This window comes from Bactrocera dorsalis, chromosome 3 (genome assembly GCF_023373825.1).
Source record: "Bactrocera dorsalis isolate Fly_Bdor chromosome 3, ASM2337382v1, whole genome shotgun sequence".
Classification (NCBI taxonomy): domain Eukaryota; kingdom Metazoa; phylum Arthropoda; class Insecta; order Diptera; family Tephritidae; genus Bactrocera; species Bactrocera dorsalis.
This window is the reverse complement of record NC_064305.1, coordinates 66315065-66332019: the sequence shown is the minus strand read 5'-3', so window position 1 is coordinate 66332019 and position 16955 is coordinate 66315065. Positions and strand designations below refer to the sequence as shown.

The 16955-nt window shown below is 36.2% G+C and overlaps 2 protein-coding genes across 2 annotated transcripts in view; one reads left to right on the top strand and one right to left on the bottom strand.

Moving 5' to 3' along the window:
- LOC115066120 (uncharacterized) overlaps nt 1–16955 on the top strand; it is a 184096-nt gene that overhangs the window by 77629 nt on the left and 89512 nt on the right. The gene's annotated exons all lie outside the window — the stretch shown is intronic.
- LOC115066677 (uncharacterized) lies at nt 6930–9672 on the bottom strand. The gene has a single exon (XM_029553373.2). It carries the CDS (start codon nt 9212–9214, stop codon nt 8189–8191), a length of 1026 nt encoding a protein of 341 aa, XP_029409233.2. The 5' UTR covers nt 9215–9672; the 3' UTR covers nt 6930–8188.

Here is a 16955-nt window from a genome sequence, read left to right as displayed (position 1 = left end):
ACTACGAATATGTTGTTGAAAACATGTTCGCTTAACTGTAATATTTGGATTTACAAAATTAAAAAAATCAAAATTTTACGAATGTAAATAATATAATAATAGTTGGCAACCTTTTTTGATTTTTCTATTTTTTTACATATTTTTTTTTGAAAGGAATGTCAGAAAGTACAAATTATTAACATGATGCCAAAGTTTTTCAGAAATATATATTTTTAAAATTTGAAACATGATGGCAGCTCTGTTTTTTTAACACGGAAATGTGACCAGTACATATAGATGACCTTTGACTGAAAATATATGTCAATGCGTGAGATATACAATTGAAATTCAGGGATAATCATTCCCTGACAATAGTAATTCTGTGTATCAAAAATGCCTTGAATCGAGGCAATACTTCTTTTAGACCCCATATGACGAATATAAAGATTTTCGAACTTCGGGGTAACTTTGCACCGAATATATCGGCCAATATGTGAGTTATCTCAATGAAAATGAGAGAAGGTGTTTTACTCACAACAGTGTATCATAGTGCCTTAAATAAATAAATTGTGGAGAAAATCTGACCTGAATTCCGTACTCAATACTACTATACTACCCCAACCCTATATTTTCCTGAAGGAATTTCTCGGACTTTGATTTTTGTAATTTGGAAGATTATAAAATGTTCGGTTACAACCGAACTTAGCCCTTGCTTACTTGTTTAATAGTAAATTTTGAAAACTTGGCAACCCTATTCGCCAATAATTATATGTTTTATTGTAATCTGAAAATATCTCTGGTATAATACTGTATTATGTATGTTATATAACTGATTGTGTTTGATTTGATTGCTTAAGAATAAGTGGCAACTCTATTTAAATATGTAGCTGAATTTATTGTGAAATATATGAATTTATTTTAGATAAATTTAATTATTGAAGTTCTTGTGATAATGCAATATATGATAAAATTATATATAATATGTTAATAAATTAAAAAAGGTGGCAACCCTATTTTACGAATAACTGTAATTTATATTTTTTAATTTTTTTTTCAATTAATCAATATATAAATATATAATTTGTTCAGTTTAATTTTCAAGACAGGTGGCAACTACACTTTCACCTTGTCGGTAGTGTTAGCATTTTCCAAAATACTCACTGACCTCATATGAAACGTTGTTTTTTGGCAAAATGTTACGAAATCGAATTTACATTCAATCTGAGCTCATATTGCACATTAACAATAAATATATCTGATAATACTTGGCTCCCCTACTCATTTCATTTTCTCGCGCGCAAAACTTCGAAATTAAATCTGATTTGCGCCCACTAAGAAACACCTTCAACTACTTAATAGATTCCCAAAGCGAACAATAAAGAAACTTTAACATTTAATTAAAGCAAAAGCAAACACTACCGTTATATTAACGTTTGTCAGGCACATGCAAACACACACAAACACAACCGCATTGTTTGTGCATAAGACGGCTTAGCACAAAGAGCTTCCACTTCACTGAAGACAAATGGAGAGATACGAGTACACGTGTAGTGAGCGATTTTGCTTAACTATAAGGAAAGCTTTTGTCTTAAGCACTGCCAGCGCTAAACAAAGAAATAACAGGCACAACAACAACTACATAGCAGCAACAGTTATCATATGCATTTGCCAAAGATTGAAGATAAAGTTGTATTGGCAAGGGAAACAATGAAAACACAAAAGGCCAATAAGTCAGGTGCCACACCGGTGAGGCGTGTGTGTGTGGTATGGGTATGGATTAGAAAGCAATAACAACAAATAGCTGTTGTAATAAAAAAAAGCGTAACATTTGTATGTGCGTGGCATATAAAAGCCATCACCGTGTGCTGGGATTTATTTAACTAAGATAAATCTCAAGCTGGAAAAGCCAGCGCGAAAGAGCCGTGGAAATGTGGGGATATCGATAGGTCAGAGTCAATTGCATGCGGAATGGAAGTACATGCGCTAATTACAGGCTTGCTGTAAAATTTCTTTTTTTTTTTTTTAAATATGACTAACTTTTCCATTAGTTTTGTTATTTTGCTCTGAATATAATATCTGTTGTGAATATATACTACTGGAAGGAGTAATCATCACACATCCACTCCAGTACTTTAATTTTTAATTATACACGAAACTTATGAACTATGTACTATGAGCAAAAAATAGTATTTAGTAGCACATTGTTCATAAATTTTAAATTCTAAATGTATTTTTCAACAGTTCTGTTTGTCGTCCATTTCAAAGTAATCACAATACTCTTGTGTCAAGATTTTTTCCGATCCTCGAAACAGTTATTAAAGTCAATTTCCGGGATAACAGCAAGAGTTGTCTTCCCATAATTCCAGCCTCTTGTTACATGTAGGTTCGCTAAAATGACGCATGTCATCCAAATAGCCTACCCTGTTGCCACTTTGGCCGGTCGGAAGGAATACGGATTGCTCCAAATCTCGATAATCAAAGAAAACTCTCAACATAATCTTGATTTTTTATCTGCTTTGACGTAGTTTTCTCGGCTTCGGCTCACCTTTGCCACGATATTCAGCCGATTAATTGTCTGTTTGCACGTCGCAACTATAGATCCAAGACTGATCGCCAATAGAAATATGTGTCATGACATGCGGATGGTCGGAAAGCATTGTTTCATAGACGTTAACGCGACGCTATTTCACGCTAAGCAATCGTGCTTTTACTTTTTTTAAGCCCAAATGATCTTTTAAAAGGTTTTCACTGATCCTTACGATATTCCAACGATGTAAGAAAGATCTCTGACTTTTAATTGTCGATTCTCAAGCAATAATTCTTTTATTTTATTGCCGTTTTCATCATCAGCTGATGTTGATGGCCGCCCAGAACGTGGTATGCTAAACACTAATAATTATTTTGATGTGATATTTCGCACAGATAGCAATGAAAAACAATTCATTTAGGGATATTTCATCATGGGTGCTTAATTTACCGACCAATGTGCCAAATATATAATATATTCTTTGCCCACCCTGTCGTTAAAGTCGTCAAGCACGATTTTGACATTGTGGCGGGGGCAGCTTTCATAGGTGCGCTCCAAGCGCTCATAGAAGACATCTTTGGTCACAACGTCCTTCTCTTTCGTCAGGGCGTGGGCGCAAATAAACCAAATGTTAAAAAACTCCTATTTGATGTGGATCGGGGCTAGATGTTCACCCACCGTGATGACTGCAAGGACACGTCGACGGTATAATTAGCCCGATTATGCCTATCTGGAGTATCTACCTGCTCATACTGCTGAGGAACATGTGTAGTAAGTTCCATCAAGATATCAGATCTCCTTTTTACTTTACAGATTGCATAGACTATTCATTTATACTTTTGCTTACTCTTGACTTGTAATTTATTTAATTTTTGATTATGAGATCAAAAGGAATATGCAGACAACATATTCCGAGTACCTGAAACATTTTTGAAATGCCTTTCCTTTGAAATAAGTCGCAGTAGAACGAATTGAAAAATCTTTGTTGTTATCACATGTGTAAATATGTATATATTTTTGAGTGAAAAGGGTTAAATCCATTTTTTGTCAGCCTTCTCTTAAAATAAAGTCTTGCTGTCAAACTATTGAACTAAGTTTTCGCAAATGCCATTCACAAATCTTTTTTTTGCAACTACAAAGACCGTTATAGAATTACTTTACATAATAACAATAATAAAGCGTATGCGCTTAACCAAAAGACATGTGTGTAGGCGTGTCAGTTCAAGGGCGTTGTTGGCGTTCAAGCTGCCATTAAGACCTTTAAGCTTTACCTTTTGAACCTTTGAGGGTCATGACCTTTTTTATTTGCGGTAATCCCACTACAACAGATTTCATTTGCTTTGCGTGCAGCGAGGGGGGACAAAAAACGAGCTTGACGTATACATAAATGACGCTGACGGACATGTATGTATGTATGAATGTGTGTATGTATGTATGTATGCGTGTATGTATATATGTATGTATATATGTTTGCCCTGAGCTGCCTTTGTTTCGTTTTTATGGAATTTTACAACTCTTAAGTTGATGGAAAATAATTTGTAACCAAAAGTGATGTCACTCACGCACACATCAGCGCATTTTGACGTTCATCGAGGAAGGAGTTGAGTGTTTATATATGCCGATTAGCGGCGCACAAATTGCATTCCCGTCATGAAATTGCTAACAAAAAATACATTATTTATGAATAGATGTTATGAACATTAGGGTGGTGAAAAAAAAATCGTTTATGGATAAAAAAAATTTAATAATTTTTTTATCCTGAGCACCTAAAATGTACGTACAGTTCACTCAGTCTTGGAGATATAGATCTGAAATTTTTCACATCGTCTTTTCTCACCAAATAGCTGTTTATTTGTCAGAATCGCTGATATCAGATCACCATAGCATATAGCTGTCATACAAACTGACCGACCAAGCTCAAGTCCTTGTATGGAAAAGTTTCTTTTTTGACGAGATATCTTCAGGAAATTTGACACATATTATTATCTAAAGCCTCGCTACAATCTCCATAAAAATTGTTCAGATCGGACCACTATAGCATATAGCTGCCATACAAACTGACCGCCCAAAATCAAGCTCTTGTATTCAATTTTTTTTTTTTTATGAGATATCTTCAGGAAATTTGGCACAGATTATTATTTAAGGTATCACTATAACCTGCAAAGCAATTTTTCAGTTCGGACAACTATAGCATATATCTACCATACAAACTGGCCGATCAAACTGAAGTCCTTATATGGAAAAGCTTCTTATTTGACGAGACATCTGCACGAAATTTAGCACGGATCATTCTCTAAAAGAGTGCTATAAACTCCAAACAAATTATTCAAATCGGGCCATTATAGCATATAGCTGCCATACAAACTGAACGCTCAAACTCAATTATAAATAATTAAAATATGTGATATTATCGAGTTATACTTATTTTCAATAAATTTCATATTTGAGAATCACCTTCTTTCAGACACTGACATATGAACTTGTCCGATTGCAATTGTAGCCTTGAAAAGAGCGTAGTCTCTCACTGTCATGTGAATATTTTTTCATAAAAATTCAGCTTGTGGCAGCCAGCAGTTGCGCTGGTTTTGGAAAATCATATTTTCACCCAAATATGTACACGCGTACAAAAAAGGACACAAGCATACATATGTACAACCTTGCATCTACCAACCTTTCAAGACCAGTGTTCATTTAAAATGCATGAAAACAATTGTTGCGTATACGCTATGCCCACCCAACGCCACTCACGCACAAATTCAGTCGGTCTTGTTAATTTAAAGCGAAACAAATTACAGTTATTTCCCTGTTTTGTGTTTGTATTTACCTTTATTCGCTTATATTTCCGTCATTATTTGATTTGTTTTCATTTCGCTTACTCATTTCTCTTGTGTGTTTGTATGCTTGTGCCCGCAGTCAGCTTTTGGAAATAGCAGAAATCATATTTGTAAGTAAGTAGCGTTATTGCACGGCATAAATGCTGAGTATCAGTGTACCGTTAGGTTTTCAATTCCACATACATATATGGTTACCTGCTTCCCTTCTTCCCCCACAAATTTGCTTACTCACTTCGCACGCACACACACACACATTTTCAGCCACAACTAATCAATTTTAAAAGCTCCCATAAAGCAAAGCATCGGTATTTTGTTATTGAATTGTGTCGAGGGCCAGCTATTGCAGCTGTGTTATGTATTAATTTCATTTTGGAGGCAATCAAGCGTTACGTTGTTGTTGCTGGTGTTGGTAAATTGGCTGCTCGCTGGATGTATGGGAATGACGGTGAGGGTTGATAAAAAATTTGTAAATTTTTAAATCGCTTAATTGCCTGTGGATTTGCGCATATAAAGGGTGTTTTTTAAGATATGTGGTTTTTGAGAAGAAATAAAATGCATATAGAGTAATGCCATTTTCAAGAATTTAGCTTTATTAAAAAGATAAGACCACGCCACAGGCCTACGAGGCTATCCACGAACAGCAAAATGAATATTAAATTAACTATCTCAGCAGAAAGTGAATTATTGCGCCGTCAACAAATACGTGACGACCATTTATCAACAACAGATCTGAAACTAAAACGTCAAAGAGAAATTGAAAATATATTCGATGGTGAAGTTAAAAAAATTAAACTGGACGGAACCACAACACCAAAGCCGGAAGAAACTCCACGAAATGCAGTAGAAATACCGATGATACAGATACCACACGAACATTTTAGAACGTCAGTCATTAGACAGGAGCCACATAACGATTTGAGAGACTTGAAATACCTTAAATATAGAGTACTCGTTCATTGAGGCAGTAACTTATTCGTTAATGCAAATGATAGCAGCTATTAAAGAAGAGCAAATGGACGAATTGGACGCATCCAAAATTTTAAGTACAAAAAAATCACTCGTAGAAACATCGTTCTCAACGCCGCTGGTAACAGAAAGGCAAATTGAAGTATTGAACTTAACCTTAGATGTAGAAATCTTGCTTTCCGCGACATTATATTCTTCTTCAGCTGAGGAAGAGTCAATCGGAGAGCTAAACTCATCGAATATCCCAAACACATTGAACTCGGACTCCAATATGCCATGCTCTTTGGTTACTGAAGAAGAGCCAACCGCCGGTTTAGACCCATCCGCTAGAGAAACTTTCCGTGAGATTAATGGTATTTTGGGGGATGGCGCTCTGTCACTTCGAACTTTTTTCCTTCAAAGGCTTTTTCAATGAGTCGAGTTATTCTATGTACTTGGTCAGTAGCCAAACTAATGTATCTGTATCAGCTTTCTCTCTTCAATAATGTTGTTAATACGCACAGCAAACAGTTTTTCCAAAAGTTTTGAGAGTACATATTGGCAGGAGAGATATTATTATTCCTGATCTTAAAAAATATATATAACAAGTAAGGAAGAGTTAAGTTCTGGTGCAACTGAATATTTTATACCGTTGCAACTTGCAGGAATCAAAGCCAGGGAAATAGTTTTAAAGTGTAAAACCAATCATATAGAGTAAAACGAGCCGGAGGTTCGAAAATCCTGATATTAGTTATATAGGAGTTTTCTCTCAAATTTTTCTATTTGAGACACAAAGATGCACTCTTATAAGTAAAACAGGCTCTTTCATGTTCATAAGGGGTAACTCACATATTGGCCGATATATGCGGTGCAAAGTCGCCCAGAAGACGAACGGACAGACACACAGTTAACCGGATTTCAACTTTTCTCGTCACCCCCTTCATTTATATAAGTATATGTAACACTATATCTGTCTCGCTTAGCTTTAGGTGGTATTAACAACCGTTAGGTGAACAAAACTATAATACTCTGTAGGGTTAGAATAGCACAAGAGAAAGGTAAATACCAGGTTATTCAATAAGTTTTGCCGTTTGATAAGAAAAAACGCAAGTTCATGATTCAAAATGAACTTTATTATTCAGTATAATCTTACTGAATATTAATATACTTGCTCCAATGATCATCCAATCTGTGGATTCTATCCCGGAAGTCAGAATCCCAAAAGGTCTACAAAATATGCTTCAACAGCTTTTATGACCTCTTCATTTAATGAAAAACGCTCGCCACGCATACATTGTCCTGATTGGCCTTCAATTGGTCCAAAAAGTTGGAAAAATATTCAAAATTAATTATTTTACCAGTTTGCAAGTAATTCACAAACAAAATTCCTCTAGCATCCCAAAAAAACGGATGTCATAACCTTCTTAGCCAATTTCCTAACACGAACTCGTTTCGAAGCCGAATCACCAGGTTCACACCACACTTTAGCCTCTTGTTTTGATTTAGGATCAAGGTGATATATCCAAGCCTTATCCATAGTAATGAATTGACGCACAAAATCCACTTTATCCTTTTTACCACACTTATGGCACGTAGGGACGGACTGACGAACGAACGAAGAACCCAACCTAAGGAAGTTAAATAAGTTATTTTGACATATAAACGAAGAACCGAATAACTTTTACTGCAAAAAATAGCCCTCAGGCTTATCTAATACATTATACACTTATTTTGCGGAACTTTGTCGATGACATTATGTAGAAAGAATCTTCATATTATCACAATTTTTTTTGACTTATTCATATTTTATTAATCAATACAAAATCTACTCTTATATATTTCTACTCTTACATATATAAAAACATACAATAACATATAATATTTATTTAGGATACTACACAAACTAATCTAAATTAGTCTTGGACAATCTTCTCTTTTTAACAATTCTGTCGATTTCAGCACACTTCATAGTAATTGTGTGTCGTATGTCTGGCTCCGCACAGTTGAACACTCGCTTCACATAATATGTTATGTCTGCTACTTTAAATTGGTCTAGTTGAGGCTTTAGTGGGCGGTTAGATTTCAAAAATCTGTTCGAGGGTTTGCCACTGAGTGTGTGTGTCGCTAAAGTCTGCCGGTCAAAGATTAAAGTCAATAGTGTCCGCGTGGCTATTGAAACATCCATACCGTTTATTTTCGCCAAATCTTTTTTAGAAACACGTGTGCCATATGGACCTATTTCAACATCAGGCGATTCCTCATTCTCTGGACTTAAGCTTTGGTAATCCGTATTCGAAACATTAGGAGATATGTTTTCCTGATCCGTCGGTTCTTGTTTAATGATGATGCCCTCACTGACATGTGGGGCTTGATTTATGACAGGCCCTGATTGCATCGACGAAGACGATAGTGTCTCAACGAACGAGTTTCCTGTGGTAGAGGTCTTCGTTAAGTTTATTGGCTCTGCTTTAATACTTGTGCATGGTATTATTCTATAATCGCCTTCAACATTGTCGTTACTCATTGGATGCGATAACACCGATTGAAACTCAGTGTTAACCGGCTCTCTCATCATACGTATTGTTTGCATAATTGTTTGAAGCATATTAAGGTAAAGTAAATTCTGTACCGTTGCTGTGTCTACTTCATTGCGCGGTGTCTCTTCTTGGTCTGGTAGAATGATTTCGTCCAATTTTAATTTTTTCTCTTCACGATTGAATTGCTTTTCAAATTCACGTCGGCGCTTTACGTTGGGTTTTCGTAAATCGAGTGCTACTTCCGACGATTCGTCTTCCATTTTAATATTCGCTTTGCCGTTCAGAGATAGATCCATAATTGTAAGTTCTGAGGACTCGTTGTTCATTTTTATATTCACACTGTTGTTCAGAGATAAGTCCATATTTGACAATTCCGACGATTTGTCTTCCATTTTAATATTTGCACTGCCGTTTAGGGATAGTTCCACAATTGTAAGTTGTTGAAAGTGTTGATGTTTCAGTGTCAGGAACTGATATTGTAATGATGTTGAGTGGAAAAGTTCTTCATATTTATACTATTCGGCGTTAGGTCGAGCAGGTAAAATTTTGTACAGATATATGTGGGTCCATTGTGTGAGTCGAAGAGGTAAAATTTGGTACCTGCGGTGCGGAAGCCCATTGTTTAACAAAATATACATAGAGGTACCTGCGTACGTATTGTTTAAGAAGTGTGTTATTGGTTTACAATTCAAGGGTTTATTTACAAAATAGGTGGTTCGTCTGCTCCTCATTATTATCATCCTTTTATCTGACTAAGGAGATTTATTCAGCTTAGGTAATGATTCTATTGTTAAAAGGGCTTTATCAATTATTAAAACGAAACAATTCACGAGCTTTTATAAAGATAACACGAACAAAAGAAAATTAAGAGGGAGGATGAGAAAAAAGACGGAAATAAATTCGCGATGTGTCGTTGGTGTTTTCTTCTGAAAATATTGCACGGACAAGATGCTCAAAATCGAACATAACCGATAACACTATCTGATATCTATTAGAGCAATCTAAAGCTGATTAGATCAAGTAAGAAATGATATCTGACACTATTATAATATATAATAAATTAGGCTGCTAAATAAGGGCTAAGCTCGATCAGGAACTACTAATCTAATTAATTTTACAGCAAAATAAAAAAATATGTAAATGACGGATAATGAAATCTCGATTATCACTTTATCATGCGAGAGTATAAAATGTTCGTTGACACCCGAACTTAGCCCTTCCTTACTTGTTCTAAATAGCAATCTTCTTGAAAGTGATTGTTTTTTTTTGGTATTCATAAAAAAATGTTTTCGTCACGGTCGGTTGCCACTCATAAATTCCTTTTTTGGCTCCTACGACTATTTTTATTTTATGTGACCATTGCATGCCAAAAAATTACGGCTTGGTGCGGTTTATGGGTCAGTGGCGTCATTGGGCTGTACTTCTTCCGTGATGATCAAGATCATGTATGGCCCAGTCAATTGGCCGACTCGGTCGTGCGATTGACGCCGTTAGACTATTTCCTGTGGAACCAACAAGCCAGTGATGATTGATGAACTTCGCACGAAAATCGAACGTGAAATTGCAGCAGTATCGGCCGATTTCTGCTTGAAACCCGTCGAAAATTGGGTTCAGCGTCTGGACTTCTGCAAACGTGGCCGTGGTGGCCATGCAAAAGAAATCGAGTTCTATACATAATGACATCTAATGAACTTTAACAGGAATATAGAATTTAATTGATATTCCAAACCGTTTTTGTTTTATTAATAAAAAATTCGCAGCTAGCTGTATTTAGGAGTGTTCCTGCGTTAGTTTTCGTGCGGGGATTAGCTTTATGATCTATACATATAGATGTGTATTTTTCTGTAGCTAAGTTCGATAGCGGGAGTAAGCAAATCATTTGTCTGATATTTTGAAGTGTTAAATCACACAATTTTGAAGGCCATGCCACAAGTGAGTAAGGTAGGTTTCTTCTTTGGTGTATACACTGTTTACGCGGTTATCGCCGAGGGTATGTTTCTTAGACATAACTAATTTTCATAGCAATTAGATAGATCGAGAAAAATAAAAATATTTTTGACCTTGTCATAATTACTAATAATTGTTTCATTATGATAAAGATCAATACATCAAATATTTATTTTGAGAAACTCTTATGAATTTCGAAAATACTATAACATAGCATTCAAATTTTAAAGATCGAACAGTATAGTATATTTCCTCACATTCTATGCTATATACATATTTGTGAATTTGTTAAAAGAAAAAACACCTTATTTGAAGAAGATTCTAACTATTTGGGAGAGGGTAATACAAAGCTAAGTAGAAATAGCCTTAGAAGTTCTCTCAAAATACTGAATGTGATGCAGGGCCTTCTAGAAGAAAACTTATTTATACGTTAGAGTCTAGCAGGGGATCTTACCTTGAAATGAAGACCAACGATAGCGAACCATTTTATAGCTCAATATTCCGAGAAAACAACAACATATGTTTGGCTTCAGTCGGTTGCGTCAACCGTCACGTTAATTTTCTATATGTTTCGCATTTTGTGTAACTTTTAAAATGCGCTAATGAATTGCTTTGTTGTAAGAATGGACCCTTTTTGAAGAAAGTTGAGCAAGCCTCATTAGTAAAATAAAAGGATGATAATAAACGTTAGGCCTCTGTTTAAGTGCTTAGGGGCGTAACCAAACAATTTATGTAACAAACTACCTGAGATAGACATTACAAATCACTAAGCTTTAACAAATAATAGGCTCGTGAACACATGTATATATATATATACGTTTCACGGCCAGGTCAAAAAATAGGAGGAGCTTAGCCAAGCCTAACTTAAGTAAATAAATGTAATACCTTAGATATACACATATGTATATAGTACATGTAACGTATTTTTGGCTAATTAATAAAAATGAAAATTTTGAAAAATAAATGTACTTATCTTATTGGTTCCCAAAGGGAAGTGTTAAATATTGGTTATGCCAAAATGGCCCAAAATAATTTTTTAGAGGGGGTCCGATTATAGCGAGATTTTCGATATATATAACTCAGCAGGTAGGGTAAGCTGAGTCTATGTTTGATGTTCTAACTATTGTTATCTCCCTTCTAGAAGAAGCTAAATACATACTAGAAATTAGGTTAGGAGCCTGCTTAGGTGTTTTATATCTATTGCCGCCATTTAATGTCTACCATTATTAGATGTCTAAAAGTATGAGATACGAGATCTTTTTGTCATGGTCTGACAAAAGCGGCACATTCAAGGAAGGAGTGTTTTGATGGTTCTATCTCATCTTCTTCCAAACAGCTGATGCTTCTGTCATACGGCAAAATATTCAATATCACTGCATGATCCAGTTGGAACTCATACAACCATTGCAAGGTGCACTTTGTAGAAAGCGAAGAGCTTGGCACTGCACAGCTGCTGCTTGTTGACTAATGCTTTTAAGTTGATCTGAAGTCCAACAGTCCAGTAGTGGAACACAAGAAGCCAATGCAGCTCCTATCCGTGCCCATTTCGCAGTTATTAAGACCGAGGTATTTGTAATGTAACGTTTCCTGATATGAAAATAATTAACACAAGTGAATTATTTTGGGGTTTTAGCTTCAGATTCGGATTATTAGGTTTTGCATAACCTTGAAGTTCTCACAGGTCCTATCACAATCTTATTTCCATAACACGCCGGTATTGCGCGCGAATATTGATTTCCTTCTTTCAAACTAATTTGTTAAATAATATACTTGTGTAGGTCATAGATACAGTAACCAAAACATTGACTAAGTGTTGGTTTTGCGCAAGAAAGTACATAAAAGCACTCCGTTTTTTAAATTTAAAAATTTTGCTTAATTGTCAACTCTTTCAGTCACACATTTTTATCAATGCTGGAGTTTAACGGTAGGAGTGCGAATTTTAAAAATAAATACTCACCACTAAATAAATATCCATCAGCGATTCAAACAGGATAACTTTTTACAGAAAAAGGAAAGGCTTCACCCGTTCGCTGCCAGTGTATCTACTCCCAGAAGCCGAGAAAAATACATGTTGGCTTTGGCCCAGGCGTGAAGCACCGGAGATACGTTAGCGCCTGGGCTGTAGGGCGGCTGCTGCAACGTTGGGATGCCGGCCTTGGTTAGATAGCTTTTCAAAAGAAAGGCGGTGTGAGCCGGTGCGTTATCGTGGTGCAACCTCCAATCGGCGAGGCTTTTGATGTCAAAAAAGACAATGAGCATCGTTTTTACTTTTGGATTGGCTCACTTAATCAGCGACATCTTTCCAGCCCTCCAAACAGGGGCCTGGTACCACCGAAAAACACCAATTCTTGCTAAATCAACATCTGGGTAAGCCTGCTTGATCATATCAAACGTCTCTGTTGCAGATTTACCGAGTTTGACACAGAATTTAATCTGACCAGCCGCTCGTTCGTTAGCTAGGAACGTCTTCTACCGAATCCAGTCGGTGCGTGCACGCTGCGAAGTACAGTCGGGGTGGAAGCGTACTATTCGCAAAACCTTCACTCATCTTGTGGCCCAGCATTCGTTATTGGATAATATTCGACCGAATAGAGGACGTCCGGCAAGCAGTGAAAATAAGATAGTAGCCGTAGCGGAAAGTATATACGAATAACTTAAAATTTTGTAAAAGATATGTGCTTGTATTGCTGTTCGGTAGAGGGAATGTTTTATTGGGGTTTGGTCGAACGTAAACATTTTGAGACGATTCCTTAATATATGGCGATATTTGAAGAAATATGTCTTTTTATGGATAGTGTTTAATTTATACATCGAATATAAACGGTGATCCAATTCGAGGTTCCCTACTTTTTTACATAAAAAACACAGAAATCTCAAATTTAATTGGAAATGTTTATTATCATTCGAAAGAACATTCTTTCCCATTTAGTTTTTGAATATTATCTCTTTCAAATGTTGGGCGCGGCTACGTGTCAGATGGTACATCCATTGAGTCCAATTTTGGATAACTTGTTCGAGCATTTCGACTGGTAACTGACAAATGACACACGTGAAGGACTGAATCGAAGCGGGATATCACATATCCTCACAAGAATATCACACGATCTTGGTGGCTAATCGACCGGCCAAAAACGTGAAATTATCTGCTCGACGTATTGTTCACTCAATAAATCCACTGATTGGTGCCATTTGTGGGAAGTGGCGTTCTCTTGTTAAAACCAAATGTCGACGGCATAATTTTAGAAAAAATGTGGACCATCGGCACACAAACCACACCAAACCGTCGTTTTTTAGTCTTAAATATAGTAGTGCTTGTAAAATAAATCAATAGCAAATTATAATAATTATTACTCACACGGTTGAAAAAAATGGCAATTTAGCAGCAATGTTGAATAACTGATTGATTGATTGACTGGCTGACAGTTTCACCATCAAACGGATGTGGTAGCTACGGCTGTCTTCACCATTTTGATAATATTTGCTTTGATTTTATTGTGGTGTTTAGCGATATATGTGTTTCACTTGGATTTCACAGAACTTGCACATTTGTATCATTCAGTGCCCTTGGAGTAAATAATTTATGATCCAACACCTCGATAGAGCGAATGAACTTTTCTTTGCTGTGGCCTATCTCAAAACTTTATGTGAAACCCACTCTTTTCTAGTTCTTCGTGAGAAAAGTTTTCAAAATAGCTACGTCTTCCATATTTTTTTCCTTGCGTGAACTTATACACATAGCCCCATCCTCTTTCATATCAGCTTTCCCAATAAACGACTTATAAATCATGTATTCTCATTTGAGTAAAGACCCTGTGAGGTTAAGATTTTATTTTCAACCTTCAACCTTTATCTAATGTAGTTTTGTCTTGAAAATCTTACTGTAGAAAGGCTCCACATAAAATATTCTTTTATAAATTGACTTTACTATGTGTCATAGCCTGAAAATAGTCATCTTCGTGGGGTCATCGCGGTAGTATGCTCTCATATTTTATATGTTTTACAACTGGTTTCTGAAACAGAACAACATCTGGAAAATCAATTACACTGGTCTTTCTCCCATTGTTGATAAATAAGCCGATCGTTTTCTTTGATTTAGATAAAGAAATAATAAAGATTGGACGGCTTGATATATCTTAGGTTTGTCATATATCCAAGCGTTAGGTTAGGTCGTAGAGTTGATCTAAAATCGCTCAATCTCTCTTGGAAAAATATTAGTTCTTTGTATTCCTCAAAATTTATCACTTCATAGAACGACGAAATGCTTTGAACTGACCATAAATTCATTAAGACGACTAATATCAATTTCAGCGAAGGAGTTCTTCAAAAGTATATCTTTCGAAATATTTTAATCTCAGTCTGACAATGGTCGGGCAATAAAGGAGAAAGTGACAAGATGATTCCACCACGCGTTCACCAATACAACTTTCTCAAAGAGCGTCCTACAAAAGATGTAGCCGTACAACGTAAAGTGAGTGCCTATTTGACAGTGTCCAGTCAGACCACCCACAAAAGCCGCGATATTGACTTTGTTAAGTGTAAGTAGTTCGGATGACCTCTCACGGTTAACTTTTTTTTGGTTAGGATTTTGCGATCGCCTAAGTTCTGGTTTGTGACCAGCTCCTGCTCTTACTGAGGATCAATAGTATCAGCGCTAGAGCTCCAGAGAGAAATCAAGGTAAGGATTTTAAAGTTTTCGGTGATTTCGCTGTGACCGAAGAGATAGTCGACTCAAATAATTCGCTATGAGCTGCTGATCGATTTCGCTGGGTTGATGGACCTTACATCTCATTTATATTTTATCCAAAAAATAGTTTTTGTGTCTTTGAAGTGGTGGTTTTAAAGTGAAGTAAAGGTTAAAGCGAAGTTTTAAAGTCCAATACATTATTTCGTGACGTGTTTGTCATTGCATTGGTTTATCTTAATGACATATGTAGAATTAACCTATGACTCTTACCATCTAGTCAAACAAGTTGAACTTTCAAACTTTTGGGAATATCAGATTATTTCGAAGACAATGTTGTAATATTTCGGTGTTATGGCCTACTATTAGGCGCATATCTAATTTAGACACATTTTCGGTTAGTGGTGTTCAGAATTTTCTGACGCCAATCTATTTTTGAACACACAAAAATACTGTTTATATGAACAAACAGAATGTCTAATCATCAGAAATGTCGAAACAAAAGGAGTTTACACAAAAACCATTAAACTAATCGCCGCTATCAATCATATTAGCACCACGGTAGCGAGAAACAGAAAACAGGTACAGCCGTCTGTCACCTTTGCTAGGCAATGAGATATCGAAAATATATATAAATATGTATTTTTGTTGTTTTCTACGATTTTTTGTTTGCTTTGCCGTACAGTTATCATAGTTAATAAAGTTTACGTGTCAGCAACACTTGTATATGTACAAAAAATGCCGTTAGTTCTCCTGAATATGTTTGACGTGTTTGACTGTTTCTCAGATATTCGTGCAGGCCGTCCAAAAATAGCTTCGAACAAAATACGTGAATATCGAAATTAAGAATTAATGTGTGCACACGTGCTAAGTTGTTGGCATTGGATTCTCATATTCACAAAGGCCTGTCTTTCAGGCATTGTTTTCATTAGATTGTAATCTCTAATATGCGCCCTTCAACTTCACACATTTGCAATTTCAAATTAAATTTTGCGTAACTCGCGTCTGCTTGAAAGTGCAACAAAATCTAGCAACAGATGTCGCTCTCAGCCTGTCAAAGCGTAAACGCTCTTCCCAAACACCTTCACGCTCTCTCTATCTCTCTCTCTGCGAGTCCTTGAAAATGTTTTGCTTCCAGTGCGATGTCCTTCTGTGCACACCCACTGTTGCGTGCGCTGGAAATCAATGACGTCATAGAAAAGCTTGCGTGCGCTCTCTTTGTCCCACCGCTGTTAAGGTGACACCATCTTTCTCGCTCTCACGCTTTAACTCTTTACCACTCTCACTCACTCACTCGTTTATGGTTGTTATGCGTAAATATATTTGTTGTTGTTGGCCTGACTCTGACAGTTTTTAGTGTTTCTTGTTGTTGTTACTGCTGCTGCATCTTGTTTTCATTTGATAGTAGAAAGTTTCTGTGTATTTGCGTTGTAAGATTTTCCCGCCAAAATGCCTTTTACACTTTTCTCTCAATATTCGCTTCGCATTGAGTCACACTGCCACGA